This window comes from Abramis brama, assembly GCF_963993115.1.
Source record: "Abramis brama genome assembly, chromosome: 8".
Lineage (NCBI taxonomy): Eukaryota > Metazoa > Chordata > Actinopteri > Cypriniformes > Leuciscidae > Abramis > Abramis brama.
In genome coordinates this window covers 6766952-6782257 of record NC_139970.1, presented here as the reverse complement: position 1 = coordinate 6782257, position 15306 = coordinate 6766952, and the positions used below count along the sequence as shown (strand labels likewise).

The window sequence follows — 15306 nt, the reverse complement described above, 5'->3', positions numbered from 1 at the left end:
TATATTGTGCTCACTACGAAAAGGATAGGCGATATGCCTGCTGTAATTATGTACATAATTTGTTTAATAAGTTATTACTGGGACACCAGAAACATATGAATACCTCAAATCAAAGTTTCATTTCTTGATCAAACAGTAAGGAGAACAACATGAGTCACTATTTATGTGATATTTTATATTGCAATAGACTCAAGAAATGGTTTTGTTACAAAGATTGTAAAGTACATACAGCATCTGTATCGCAGGATGATTGTGTGACTCTTATTGTTCATTTTATTTGCAGTTATATCATTTAGTGAATATTTGGTGGACAGCTTTTGACTTCTATTAATATTTCTTTATAAAAAAAACATACTTTTAAAAGATTTACATTGAAATTTTAATTCTAATGTCAATTATATTGCACATTTTGCAGACATGTTTATCTAAAGTAACTTACATTGCATTCAAGATATACATTTATTTAATGCTTTCCGAATCAAACCCATTACATCGGCATTGCTCTACTGTTTGCTACAAGAATGCCCAGTATACAATAATATAAATGCTAAATATAAAAGTAAGCAAGAAGAGAACCAGACTTAGAATAATCAAAACATGATTACAAAAAAATAAGAACTTTTGAGTATGCATGGTAGCAGTACTAAACCGATAAAAGATCAGCATTCTTACTTGAAAAGTCTGAAAAGTCATAGTCTGTAATTTTAAGCTATTTCAAGAAATGTATTGTTTTATTTTTTCTAAAAGCTTTGTCGCAATATCCAGTGCACTTCTAGCATTATCAACGCTGAACTGCTTGTTTGGAATGTGAGGAAATTGGTGATAGTTCGGATACTGAGTTTTTTTGCCATCAACACCAAGTTCAGTCAGTTGCCTCACAGTGTTTGGTAAAGAAGTCAACTGTGAGCTGTAATGGGACACCTGCTGAGCAAGGCTAGTTATTGAGCAGTTGTTGGGATGCTCTCCACTTCTCCTGTACATTGCTGCTATCAGGGCTTTTTCCACAGCCTGATGCACCTTAAACAGACACCACTCTGAGCAATCTCCTCCAGTGGCATTCTGAGCTGCACTGATGTCACATTGAGCCTGTTCATACCACCGCTTTGCCTCTCCTCTGTTTGGCCTTGGTGTTTCTCTGTGATATGACCAAAAGTTATAGTGTCTTCTAGAGTAGTTCTGATAGAACCTCTCGCGTCCCCTCCTGTGGCTTCGTGCCTCTGTGTTCCACGTGTCATAGAAATCTCGAAAGTCTCTCCAGGTTGAGGATGTGCTATGTGCAGTTTTCCCTTGTTGTAGTTCCTCAATTCTGTTTTGCAGGTATTTGAATGCCTCATTGGCAAGTTCTTCATTGCCTGGGTTTTTGTCTGGATGCCAGCGGAGGTAGAGACGTTTGAAGGCTTTATGTTTGTCCTCACTTGACATATTCCAGATTTCATTTAAGCTTTGGTCAATTTCTCTTTTGATCTCTTCAAATGTCCCCGGAAAGGCTCTTTTGGGTGGAGGTCTGGAGGCCAAAAGACGTTCTATATCTGTGCAAGTCGACCCTGTTGACACAGTTGCCTTCTTTTCCCGTTTAAACTGGTAAAGGTCAAGAGAGCTTACTTCAATGAAGTCATCAATGCCAACTTGTATTTTATATCTGGCAGGAAATTTTCCCAGTGGATGATCCAGTCGGTTGATAACAATGGCATAGAAATATTCACCGGATTCGTCTTTGCTGAAGCCAACATACTCTCCACTTTCAAAGTTGTTGAGGAAGTTCATATCAAGGCAGTCATGCCATTCTTCAGGTATGAGACATCCAGGTTTCGGTAAGGCATCATGTCCTGCCTCGTGGCCACTGTTATGAATGCCATGCTTTGCCAAGGTTTTCTCAACATCCTCCATGTTATCACACAGCAGAAGATGCCCAAGGACTAGAAGGCTTGAGGTGGTCAGACAGTTCTTTAAAAGAGCATTGATTTCTTTAGTAAGACACATATTAACTTCATTTACTACTTTGGGGACCATGTCATCATTGTGTTTCAAGTAGAAAGTGCATCCATCTTGCATTTTTTTCACATAAACATCTGTTTTAGCCTTACTACCATCAAGTGGCTCATGGTTTAACAGAAGTTCAGTCTGAAGAGTTTTGCAACAGATAATCTGAATCTTAGAAAAGATTTCTTCACACTTTCCTGCAGCTTCAGACTGTGAAACCCCACCTTTGCTGTCTTCTCTGATGAGACAGACTAGACCATGGAGAAATGCAGCAGAAGACAAGTGTTTGTCAAACCAGCCACTAAATTCACATCCCCCTTCATCACAATATTGGACACTTGCTCCCTCCAGATTTTCAGAAACTACATCCGAGAGAAATTTGGGGCGAACTTGCTGTGGAAGGAACTGCAACAATGTTTGATGTTCATAGTGATCATTTCCAAGATGACAGCAGTTTAATTTTTCCAGCAGTTTCAGCTTGGTTTCCAAAGGACCCTCAAGTCTTGCGGGCTGGAAGACTGTGTCGTTGAAAAACAAAGTGATGGATTCATAGAGTCTTCCATCTGTTGATGGAAGATAAAGTAGGTCATTTTGGAAAGAGGTTTTGTTCTGATCCTCTTTCAGCAGGCAAAACAGCTGTTGTACAACACGCTTCACAGTTATCTGCTGGTTTGCCTGAAGGCTGTCTTTGTCAGAACTATCCGAATAAATTTCTTGAAGAACAGTGATATATTGATTGATGGTGGGCCTCTCATTTACACCAATCTTCTTAAAGAAATCTTCAAATTTCATATAATTTGAGGGAATGCAGTACAAATAAGGCCTAAACTCAAGATCATCATGTAGCACAAGTGCTGTCTGCTTTGCCTTCACAAGTTTTGTCCCGTTTTCCACCAAGATAATGGGAAGGTCAGAGAACAGAGAGGCATCAAAATTTATTGACTGTAGGTATGCATATGATTTGCTAAATACTGTGTTTCTTGTTTCCAATATGTCAGTGTGACACTGAGACGTACAGATGTTTTTCAGATTAGCAGCTATTTGTCCAAGGGGTGGAGTCTCCAAGGCTCCGACATCCAGATGTGACAGATGTGAAGAGCAGAGTTCTGAGGGTAGGATTGGCATAGATGTCCATATCAGATAATGGTGATCATTGTCTCTGCCAATAAGTGATCCACTGATTGCAACAACCTCCCTCTCTTGAGCAAAGGCCTTGTGATAATCGCAAAGTGTTTGCTGAATTTGCATTGGGAAGATGAATTTAATGTTAGCAACTCTGTTTAGTAAATTTGAGTTTTTTTCATTACTCTTTGACAAAACACTCTTAAGCAAAAGTTTTGATCTTTTCTTAAGAACATCCAGAGGAGTGCTGCCTCTTGTTTCAGATTCAATTTGTTTTGCAAACTGAATGATTTCCTCATCAGACACTTTATGTTTCAATCCAAGGCCCTTTAAGAGTGCTTCAATACTTTTACCTTGGAAATTGTCCCAAAACTTTTCTGGCACAAATCTCTCTTTTGGAAGCATTGCACTGTAAAGGGGTACATTGACATCATAGAAGTATGAAGCCACCCGAAGAGAGCCATGGATGTCTCTAATAAATCTGACGTCTCTCAATGCAGAGACAATCCTGGGGTCCACTGGTCCAAGTTGCACTAAAAAACGCATTAAATCAAGAAGCTTGGCCTCTGTCATCATGTGCACAGAAGGAAGAATAAACTGTACACAGAACTCCAAGTCATTTAGAATCTTAATGTTTAGATGTTCTGCCAATTCTTGGTTCACCCAGGTGTACTTGAGGAAAATACTGTCACATCCTTCAACCTGGTACAAGCTCGGAAAATCATTGTAATGCACAGAATTCAGGAGAAATACCATTCTGTGTAAATCAATCCTTTCCTGTTTTCCAGTTATTGACTCAAATAGGGGCAAGGACTTGAGCATACCCACATGTTGACTCTTGTTATTGGAATATCTGATCCCTTGTTGTAAGAAACGTTGAAGTTCTAGACATTCATCTTTAGACAGCGCCTCAAACTGTGAATGAGGTACATGATAAACCTGCCCCAAAACAGCACTGCTGTCTCCTGTTTGCAGGAGTTCTGGATTCATATACTTGAGACGGAACTCATGTTTGAGATCAAAGAAAAAGCTGACGTCTAATTTCATGAACCCCAGTTTTAGGAGAATGGATGCTATTTTTTCATCTTGATTCTGAATCACTTTTGATACGTTCCCCATTGTTTGTAAGAAATGCATGTTATTTAGACTGGGGCAGATTACTGGTAAGATAGGACTGCTGTTGAAGTGCTTTTTTATCTCACTAAAGACATTACATTTTTCATTTTGATAGCTTTGCTCTTGATCCTCAAAGAAGCTCCATAATGTTTTCAGCCATTTGATCGTCTCTGTCTGTGCTTTGTAAAGCTGGCACCTTTGATCAGGTAATGACTGACGTAGGAGTTGAGCAAGTTCTGGTTTTAAATACACTGCTGCTATGTCAATTGATAAGTCCTTAATAAACTTTCCCTCACGCAGAATTTGGACATGACTTCTATTGACATAACTGTCTGCAAACATTTCCTGATGTCCTTGGAAAAGACTGCTAAATTTTGATATCAGCTTTGGGGATTTAGAGTCAAAGACTCTTAACATCTGATCTTCTGTGAGGAGAAGAGGCAGCCCATTGAGGTCATGGACATTTTTCTCATCAGCATTTGTCAAGCAGAAGCTCAGAAGTTTTGAACATCTTGTTTTGTCTTTGATCCATGTCTGGTTGATGGGCAAAGGCAATCCACCAGTTGTCTGGGAAGGATCATTCAGCGATCTTTGCTTCAAGAAATTCATCACTGTTGAAGCGTTGACTTCTGTCACATTCACACCAGCTGATTTGAAATTCTCCTTTATTTCATTCATTTTACTCAAGTTTGGCACTAATTTCATCCCGGTATCATCTAAAATTTCGAAAATTCCTTCATGGTCATCAGTTGAAAAATATGGACAATCTGCTGAATGTGGTTTAGATAGACTGTACCAGGTAACTGTGTATTTTTGTAGTGAGCGATGTGATGACTCAACAGAAACAGCGTGTACAGTGGGTATGACAGGAAGATCACGTTGGCTGATTGATCTATAGACCTCATGGATCATCTCATGCCAGACTTTGTCTACTTTCTGTGAAGTGCTGGGAAAGTAATTAAGGCAAGAAGTCTCTAGCTGTGACTTAAGGACTACAAGAGCTGTAGGTGTATCCTCCTTCATGACTGAACACATATGTAACAGGATGTCAGCATAGAGTGGTGAAATGATGTTTACTTTCAGTGACTGGTTCCACTCTGTCTTCAAACTATCACCATCCTCTTTCCACAAGTCCCTTCTAGAAGAATCTACTTCAAAATTTGCATTCACATGGACTGGCAAACCAGTTTCTCCAGGTAATGGCAAAGAACAAAATGCCTTGCCAGTAAATGTGTGATTAAATGAGCTTTCCCAACATGCAGCCAGAGCAGCTTGAGGAACTTTGTAATGATCTTGCTTGGTTTTTTGCTCATAGTTTTGTTTTGAAAAGCTAAAGCACTCTGCAATGACCCACTGACTTTGGTTAATTCCATATAAGATTTGCATGTCATAGATGGTTTGGCAGGGTTCTGCTGTTTTTGACATCAGGGAGTCTCGAACATGTCTGTGAAAGTTTTCCTTGCTTACCATGCTCTTTTCTGTGTGTTTCTTTTCAATAACGAAAGAGCTTTTTTTCCCCTTTCCATCTTCACTGATCTCCAAGAACTGTATTTTTGTGATGTGTTTCAAGAAGAGAATTAGTCCTTCAGGATCTTCAGTCAAGGCAGTGTAAAGTTCCTTCATGTCATGGTCTGTGACTGTGTCTCTAGATATTTCAGATTTTTCTGCCATTTTCTTTGTCCTGAGAGGGAGCCTGAACATGGTTCCAGAATTTAGTGCAAACATTTCTGGAAGAAAGGTATGATAGACATCCTCAAAAGATTTTTTTAATTCATCATCAACTGAAAACATGCAGCCTGGGGACTGTTTTGTTATGCCTTCCACATATTTTAGATTTGGATCAGAAATGCAGAGCCATTTGTCACCGGTCAGGATAGATGGACAATCTGTCAGATGATACACAGAATTGAAGCCAAGTCCATATTTTCCAGTTCTCCCTAAAGTCCCATGTTTTCCTCCTTCCCCCAGCTGCTGAATCCCCTGCAGATCATCATCCGAAAATGTTCTGTTGTTGTACACACAAAGAGCCGCGCCTTGAACCAGTTCCCATTTTTTTCCAAATATCTTTTCTGAATTATGTTTTCTTTTGTCCCACACAAAGTGAATTTCAGTTGCCTGTGCATCATCAGCATTTTGAATGAGCTCTTTCAGAATATCCTTTTTAGATGGATATGCATCAATTATATTTTTTATTCGGACAGTTAATTTCTCAGTTTGTCCAAATTCTTTGGCATGAAGGGAAAATCCACTGACTAAATGATTCTTCAAAGTATGGTGTCTTGTTGTCATTACACCAAAATGACAGGCCACAGAACGAGGTATCAGATCATGGGCGAGCTTGACACCAGCTGAGACAGGCATCCATGGGCTGTCATTAAATCTCAGCTCTTTAGAAGGTGTCAACACACCTCTCTTATCAGGTATGAGACAGTTAGTAAGCTTTTGAACTTTGATTTTGTATAGCCCTTTCATGAGTATTGTGACACACTTATCGAGGTCTGACATGGAAAGAGGTTGAGATCCATTTAAAGCCTTAATTTCATCAAGTGCAGCAACAAATTGCTCTTTTGTGAATTGTTCGTTGACATCAAGGCATTCCCAGAGTCTCTCAAATCTGGAGAAGATTACTGGAAGTACATAGAGATATGGTTTCTCCTCAAATTCTTTACTTCTGGCCACTGACCTCACATTTACAAAGTGATCCTCAATGAAAATGAATGGAAATGATTTTGCATGAGCAATAATGGGATTTGGATTTTTCTTTTCCAATAAGTAACTGTTGAAATATGCATAGCAAGACTGGGCAATGTTGAAGAGAGCTGTCTTTTTAAATGCATTGCAGTGTTGGTGTGCTTTTAACAGCTGCTGAAGAACTGTCTCAACTGGTGGATTTTTCAGTACTCTCAATTTTTGGAGAACTGGATCATAATTGTGTATTTGAAGATTTGAATGGTCAACTGTGAATTCTGTCATGCTTACTAAATTGCGACAACTGTCATTGTAAACTTCAGAGGGTTTTTTAAGAACTGTAGCATTCTTGTTTTGGTGAACTAAAGGAACTAAGGCAGGAAGGAATGGTATTTGAGACAGTGTGTGCCAGTGCAGAGAATTCACATCTTCTGAGGAGTCTTTCATTGACTCCACAAGGCACTGAAGACGTTTACGACATTCAGATTGATCCTGTTGCCAAACACTGGATATCTTCTCTGCTCTTTCTATGATGTCCTCTAAAGGGAGGCGGTCACTCAGCATTCCCAATTCTGAAAGTCGTTGAATCCTTTTTGGTGAGAGAAAGTCATTTTCTGTTCCTTCAAGAAAGCGTCCTTCCTTAAGTTCATACAAACAAGCCATTTTGCCAGAAGGATTCACAAGTCGCTTGATTAATTGAACCTTCTGACATCTCTGTGTTGGAATACAAGGGTAACTTTTTAGTAGGTCATCAACAGCTGGATCATTCAAATCAATGGCATTCAACACAAGAGTATTTCTGCTGTGTGCGTCCACAGAACTCAAGTTCTCAAAAATAATGTTGTAAAACTCAGGCCAGTTGATTGTTCTTTGTTTGATCTCTGGCTCGAAACCACAATCGATGAAACTCTGTCTTACCCATGATGGGAGAGAAACAACACTGGAATATGAAGATCCCAAGCTCAAGAACACTTTCATGGCAATGTCTCCAATTACTCGGTTCTCCTCAATTTTTGGATTCAGAAATCTCACATTGTCCATAGAACACCAATTATGTCCATTGCTGAAAAGCTCCAGAGATTTGCCATTGTCATTCTGCACAACTGCTGAGTAGAAAGACTCAACCATGGGTAAAAATGCTTTGCTTACTGTCTCTGTGTTAGGCCAGAATGTATGGAAGGAATAGTTCTGGATATGTCCATTTTGGGCCAATTTTTTCAGCTCAAGCAGTGTAGTGATGTAAGCAGAGGTTACAGCATCTTTCAGTAAAGCTTTGTTCCACTCAGACTTCACTCCTTTTTCCCATAGACTTTTCCTATTAGATGTGACTGCAAAAGTTCCATTGACATGGACTGGAAGACCTGTCTCAATTGAGAGAGGAAGAAAGCAAAAAGCCTGGCCAAAGATGCTTTCATCGGGGGACCATGAATTAGTTTTTTCCTCTCTATGCAAAGGTACAGCTATACCTCCAATTGGAAAAGAAAAAACAGGATCTTGTTCAGTTCTTCTCTGGAACATTTGCAAAGAATCATGCGTCCCAAAACATGAGTACAAAAGCCAGTACTGAGTGAGGGATTTATCTGAGTTCTCCTGAACTATTTTAACAATGTGTGCTTTGTTGACATCAATAATGTTGAAGGTGTCACTAATGTCACTATTTCTGAAGGTGTTCTCGGTCTCTTGGAGACATGTGTCATTCGAGACAGCAAAGGAATTCATAACTTCTCTGGATATTTTGAGAGGAGTCTGAATCTGATCATTCCATGGAGGAGTCGATGCATTTTCAGGGACAATTTGAAGGGACATAGATGTAATGCTCTTCAGAAATAGTAAGTGTGTTTGTGAGTTGTCAGTCAAATGATTTTTAAAACTCCTAATTTGCTCCTCATCATATACCTTTGAACTGATCTTTGACTTGTTAGCCTCCTCCAGAGTGCGAAATGGTAATTTAATCAAGGTGCCATTGTACGCTTTCTTGCTGTTTTGCACTGACAAATCACAATCAAAAATTCCTTCATAAGATTTAAACTGCCCAGAAAACCTTTTGAACAGTCGTTCCTGGAATGGGTCAAGTTTAATTCCTGGATTTCCATTGCCGAGTATGTGCTTTTCCAAATGGGTGACATTTGGATCAAGAATGAGAAGGGTTTTCCCACTCAAGATAGAGGGAATATCACTCACATGGTAAACAGCATTAAATCCAAGCCCAAACTTTCCAATCATCTTCACTTTTTTTTCCTTTGATGCTGACCCCACTTTGACAATGTTTCTCCAGTCTTCTTGTGAAAAAAGCTCATTGTTGAAGATCCAAAGGCATGGTCCATTGCAGAGAGCCATTCCATGATCAAAGAGAGTTTCAGGGGGGTCTTTGTGTTTTCTGAAGTCAAGGAGGAATTTACATGTGGTTGCCCCAGCATCCTCAGCATTTTGTAGGAGTTCTTTGAAAATGTCACTTTCTTCATCATACTCTTTCAGAATGTTTTTAATTCTTTGAGTAATTGGTTCAGATTGCCCACACTGCTCTATACCAAAGGACTCTTCCTCTGCTTGTATGAGCTGTGGTTTTAAGATGCGAGTACTTAAGAATGGGACTTTCAACCATTTTGCAGTGATGGGTAAAACTTCTTCATGAATGACATAGAACTCCTCATTGTCTTGTATCAAGTCATCAAGTCCTTCAGCACTGATGTCACAGAAGACTGTTTTGGACAAAGGCTGCAGAGTAAAGTTTTGATTTTGTGCCATGACAGGCACAGGGGTACTGTCCTTTAAAAGCTTCCCATTCTTTCGCATCCAGTCAAGAATGGCAATTGACACTTTAAGTTCTGTCAAGTCTCCATGAGGAGGATACCTGCAGTCAATTCTTTGTTTTATGTCAGGGAGTATGTCTTCAATCTCTTCATCGGTCAGTGTTTTCTTCACCCCAAATTTTGTTAGCAGGTTTTCATATTGCAAAAACTCTTCAGGCACTTTTTTGATGTAGGGGCTTAGATCCAATTCAGGTGGATAGGCTAAAACTATATCGCCTGGACAGACAAACTCAAGTTTATTCCATATCCAAGGGACGCTTTTTGCGTCCATTAAATCTGTGAAATCGTTCACGTTGTCTTGCATGAATTTGTAAATGTTGTGCAGCTCAGTTTTACACTGAAAATCTGAATTTGGTTTGACCATTGATCTCAGTGCAGAGAGGTTCTCCAAGACTTTTTCAGCAGGAGGGGGCTCATAAAGTCCAAGATTTCTGCAGACATGTCCTGTTAGCTCAGAGGTAAGTGGCATTACATATCCAACAATTGAAGAATACTTTGAATCCCTTACTTCAGTCGGCTTATACAGACCTCTCTTGAGATTTCTACAAATGCTTCCATTCAAGAACTTTGGATTTTCACAGGGCACCCACTGCCTTTGCTTCAGCTCCTCTATCTGCGCCTTGGTGAATTTTGAAAGGAAATCATTCTCATTCAGGACTCGAACTAGAGTATGTGCTTTGTTCAATGCCTTATCTGGTGAGTGGACACAAAGCTTTTCAGTATGATTTATAACTTGGAGTATTTCTGCTGTTGATATTTCTTTTTGCTCTGTCCTTAGGCCAAGGCGCCGCAAACTCTGAAGCATTTCCTCTGTCTTTGTGTAAATAAGTGAGGGAAAGAAATCTGCCTCAAAAAGGTCCTGAAATGTCCTGTTTCTTGGATCAAAAACGTTTGAGGCTTGTTTGCGTTCTCCCAGAATTGTCTCAATAAAATTTAGACGTTTAGTTTTCGCAAGAAGCAGCTCACTTTGTGAGAGTAGAATGCTACCATTAGTCAATATCCAGGTCATTACTGTCTGTTCCTCACCTTTTTTGAAAGAGGCTGTCTCAATTGAGTCAACCAAACAAACAGCCACCTTAGCGGCATCTAAGAGTTCAATATTCAGAAGAGTCAAAAGTCTGCGATCAGCTTCATTTGCACACTGTACAATGGTCTCAGGCATTGGCAGATCATTTGGAATGGCTGGTTTGGTGGTTGAAACAACTGCTTGCTTTGATTGAACTGCAACATATTTCCCAGACATCATTCTGAAGATTGGCAACATGGAAAGCAAGTTCCTTTCAGCATTTGAGAGAGAATCCAAAGAAGAGAGGTACACTTTCAACTCCTCTTTTTCCTGTGATGAAGCAGAGGCAATTCCTTTGATGACCTGATCTCTGTGTGAGTTCACAAAGACTTGTAGAACACTTCTTGGTGAAGCGGGGAGAACATACCTCTCAATGTCATGATGTCTAAGACACACATCTCTTTTTATGATTGTACATCCCACCATCCTTAACACTTTCTGAACATTATCTGACAAGCTAGATGCTGTGCTACTCTGAAAGATCAAAGTTGTGTTACTCTGCAACCTTGCTAACAGTACAGAATTGCCTGAACTCTGTAGTGGCTCCAGTGGTATTAAAGGCACATCTATAAAGCTGTTTAACTCAATTAAATCAGTGCTAAGAAACTTCCAGAATTCAGCCAGCCAGCTCTTTGGTGGATGATGATTTTCTGCTGTTTTCCATATCACATGACCTTGAGTAACCTTCCAGTCCATGGGTAAGTGCTTCTTGGTGAGTGCAACAACATGTTTAGCATCCAAATTTATTACATTGAATGTGCCTGAAAAAAAAATTAAATGATTGGGACCAAATTTCACAAACATCTATAACATTAATTTTATAGTATTGTAAACATTCACAATGAAATATATGAAAAAATATCTTACTCATTGTAGCTAGTTTCCTTATTTGCATAGTGAAAAAATGGCTCAGATCGTTGGGTATAAATCTTTCTTTACAAAATGGCAGCAATGTTCTAAACAAAGAAAAAACAGATTATCAGTACTTTGACAACACATGATTTAAACACTAAATAATTCAAGTAGGAAAGAGACAACTATTTCACACCTTACCTTGGAAACTTATCATTCTCAATCAAAACACTGTTCTGCAATTCATTGCTAAATGAAGTGAAGGTTCCATCACTGAGAGGCAGAAGCTTAAGACCTTGTAGCTCTGTGTACTTCTCATCACTGAGAGCAAATTCAAGAAGAGAGTATTTGTCATCTTTACTGAGGTTTTCAGCCTCACTTCTGTGAAGGACATCTCTAACATAAGATGGAGTCACCCATGTCAAGGAAACACTTTCAGGGAAGATTTCTTGAACATCATTCAAAACATGTTCTGGGACTGTGACCAGATTCTCTCCTTCAGCAATCAATATTCTTGATATTACAGACATTGTGTCAGAACATATATTGTTGACCGGAAAAACCGCATCTGTGGGAGACACCCAGATTTTTTCATCTCTGGCAAGGTGAAAGATCTTGTATTCAATTAGACCCTTCAGAGTGTCTGTTGCAACTTCATGCCATCTGTCTTTATGTACAGTCTTGGATAGGTCAGGCCAAAGATTGTACACAGTGGCAGCAGGCAGGGTCGAGTTTCTGGATAACTGAATGGCATCCAGGATCATCATAAGATATACATGAGGAAGAATATCTTTTATAAGTAGCTCATTCCACTTTGCAGACTCGTCATTCTTCTGATCCTCCTCTTGCCACTTAATGAACCTCCGATTATCTGTCAGGCCAAAGCAAGCATTGATGTGAATGGGAAGCCCAGTTTCATTTGATTCATTATTTGGAAGTGGCAGAAAGCAACTTAGTCGCCCATTGCAAAGTGATCTGTCTTTATCTATTCGAAAAGCTGCATCAACTTGAGGGTAGAAGCTCAGCTTACTGGCTAGAGAGTCAATCTCTGGTTTATATCCGTGTTTCAGAAGGCAAGGTGTCACAAGCCACTGGGAACTTGTTTCTTCCATTTGATGGGAAATGTGTGACACCGTTTTGAAACACGTTTTTTTGTCAAATGATTCCTGCTTAACATGAGAAAGGTCAGTTTCAAATTTATTTGACACTGAAACTTTTAGCCTATTGTTGCAGAAGCCATTGGTGTCAATATGCATCAAAGTAATGGATGACACATTTCTCAGGAAAAGAAGACTGATGTCTGCATCAGCAATGAAACTGTCAAAAAGCTGTGTAACTTTTGTGGAGTCATACAAGTTATCTGAGATCTCAGAAGCCTCATTGCGCAGAGGGAAGCGGAAAAGCGTTCCTTTGAAGTATTTCTCCTCGCTGATGACCTTCTCCCAGGAACAACTGTTGACTTGACTGACTACATTTTGAAAGGGCTGAAACTGATCTCTCAAGTTCAAAAGGCTCTCTCTGTCCTCTTCGTCATTCAAAGACCATCGATAGCCTTCTTCATCATCTCCAAATATCTTCTTTTGTGGGTCAAAAATGGCCAGGTGTTCAGAACTGAATACACATGGCAAATCTGTAAATAAACAATAATAATAATTATAAATATTGTTAGCGTCGCCAGTGTTGTGCCAATTCCCATGTCAGAATCCGACACCACAAGTACCCTGAGGGGCATTTATTTGTAAAAACTGATGTTCCAGCTGATCAAAAAGAATTTTCTCAGACCATGAGTTCTGCTATTATCATGCCCTTAGCAATCCTCGATGTAGTTAAAACATTAAAAGAGCATGCCACAGGAAAAGTGTTCGAAAGCATTGCATCCCATACAATATATTTTTTTTTCATTAGAATATAATTTTTTTTTGTAACTTCTCGGTAATGATTTCATGTAATTTCAGTGCTTAACTCCATTATTGAGAATGGCATATTTAATCTGTATATCAGTTTTTATATAAAACTATGATATGTATGATATATACATTTTATATATAAAATGTATATATCAGATGTAAAACATAGTTTAACCCTCTGGTGCTCTTCGCGTGTTGGTCAAAAATGACAGATTTTTTGTTTTTGTTTGATGATATTTTTTATTTAATATTTTGTATTTTTAGGGGATTTTTTTTTTACTAAATTATATTTACACCATATTTATAATCCATTTCTTCACTTTTTGAAAATAGACCTGAAATTTACAACTTAAACTGTCGTAAATCACTTAAAGTTTATCTCTTTTCAAAGACGACACTTGGCAGATTATTGTTGCACTCAAAAAAAGTAACAGAATTTTACTTGTATGGTTCGGAGTAAAATCAACCTAGGGTCCTCTGCACCATGACCTCGAGCCAAACACCACTAATAATGACCGGAATGGTACCAAACTTCTACAGTAGTACAAATAGTTTCTGTACTCATAAAACGAGGCATTGGAAAGTTTGTAAGTACATCAGGAGTTTATTTAAATAACACTTGCCTGATGGCTCATCTTACCGCTAACCGCTTTAGTTTAGTTTTCTTCAAGTGAACATAACATTATACTTATAGTTTATTTATATATTATTTTTGCATATGCAGTATACTACTATGTTCAAATGTAGATATTATTTTTTATACTTGAAAAATACCTTTAACGTTACTTTAATTTTAAAAACATTTTATTAGCTTCATGCATCCTTTTTTATCAACACTTGAATGCTGGTTTATCATTCAACACTTGAATGCTGGAGCATATAAAGTTTGATAAAGAAGTAAGTAAGAAATTATGAAGCAAACAAAAGCCCTGATGAACACTATTCAGTGAAGCTATGTGAACACAAATACGACGTGACTGAATATGAATGTGTGTTGTTATTCTATTGAAAAACTTACAGATTGATCATTTTGCACTCCTGACATAAATTAAGAAATAAATGTCACTGCAACCTAGTATTATTATAAACAGTGGTCAAATATCAAAGTTGGAGTCTTTAATCTTTCTAATGATACTTAGTTTTTCTCTATCAAGTTAAGCCAGGTGCACACTGTACGATTTTGACCGCGATTTGGCCGTCTGAGAGAAATTTAGCAAACCCTAAAAGAATCCTCTGATCCTAGGCTAAAATCTGAAGTCTTTGAACGTTAGTTTGACATGTTCACCGACAGCCGATTAATGACCGTTGCGATAACATTTTATCTCCAATGAAATTCTGGCAGTGTCAGAAGCAGGGGGGCAGGGTTTTATAAAATATTGAAGCTTCCCTGGGCGCTGCCATTGATTAGCGGACCCTCACCTGCTGTTAGCATTCCATTGACTCCCATTCATTTTGGCGTCACTTTGACAGCGAATAACTTCACATCTGAGGCGTTTAAAGACTCCATTTGTCCATTATTTATTTCTGAAGAAACACGAAAATGTATAAAAGGCTCCATTACCTTGTATCTTACGTTATGGCCCCGTAGATGCAGTTTTTGTAAAAATAGGCTAACTATTGCGTCATAGCCACGCGATTCTCTGTCGCACAGTAGAGAGATTACCGTATGGACAGGAGGAGAAGCTTGCGCGCAATCGGGGGGACGTGGAGGCAAAATGACAAAGTAATTAATCAAAATACTTAGCAAAAGTTGCTCCTGCTCCAG

The 15306-nt window shown here is 38.8% G+C and overlaps 1 protein-coding gene across 6 annotated transcripts in view; it reads right to left on the bottom strand.

Annotated features, from left to right (window-relative positions):
• Positions 1-371: 371 nt before the first annotated feature.
• Positions 372-15306, bottom strand: part of LOC311088934 (sacsin-like) — a 42642-nt gene continuing 27707 nt past the window's right edge. For all 6 annotated transcript variants that reach the window (XM_084123323.1, XM_084123322.1, XM_084123320.1 and 3 more), the window contains 3 exons: positions 11836-13264; positions 11650-11738; positions 372-11543 (listed from right to left, as the gene is read on the bottom strand). In XM_084123323.1, coding sequence (XP_083979449.1) covers positions 715-11543; positions 11650-11738; positions 11836-13264 — 12347 coding nt within the window. In that variant the 3' untranslated portion in view covers positions 372-714. The remainder of the gene's footprint in view (positions 11544-11649; positions 11739-11835; positions 13265-15306) is intronic.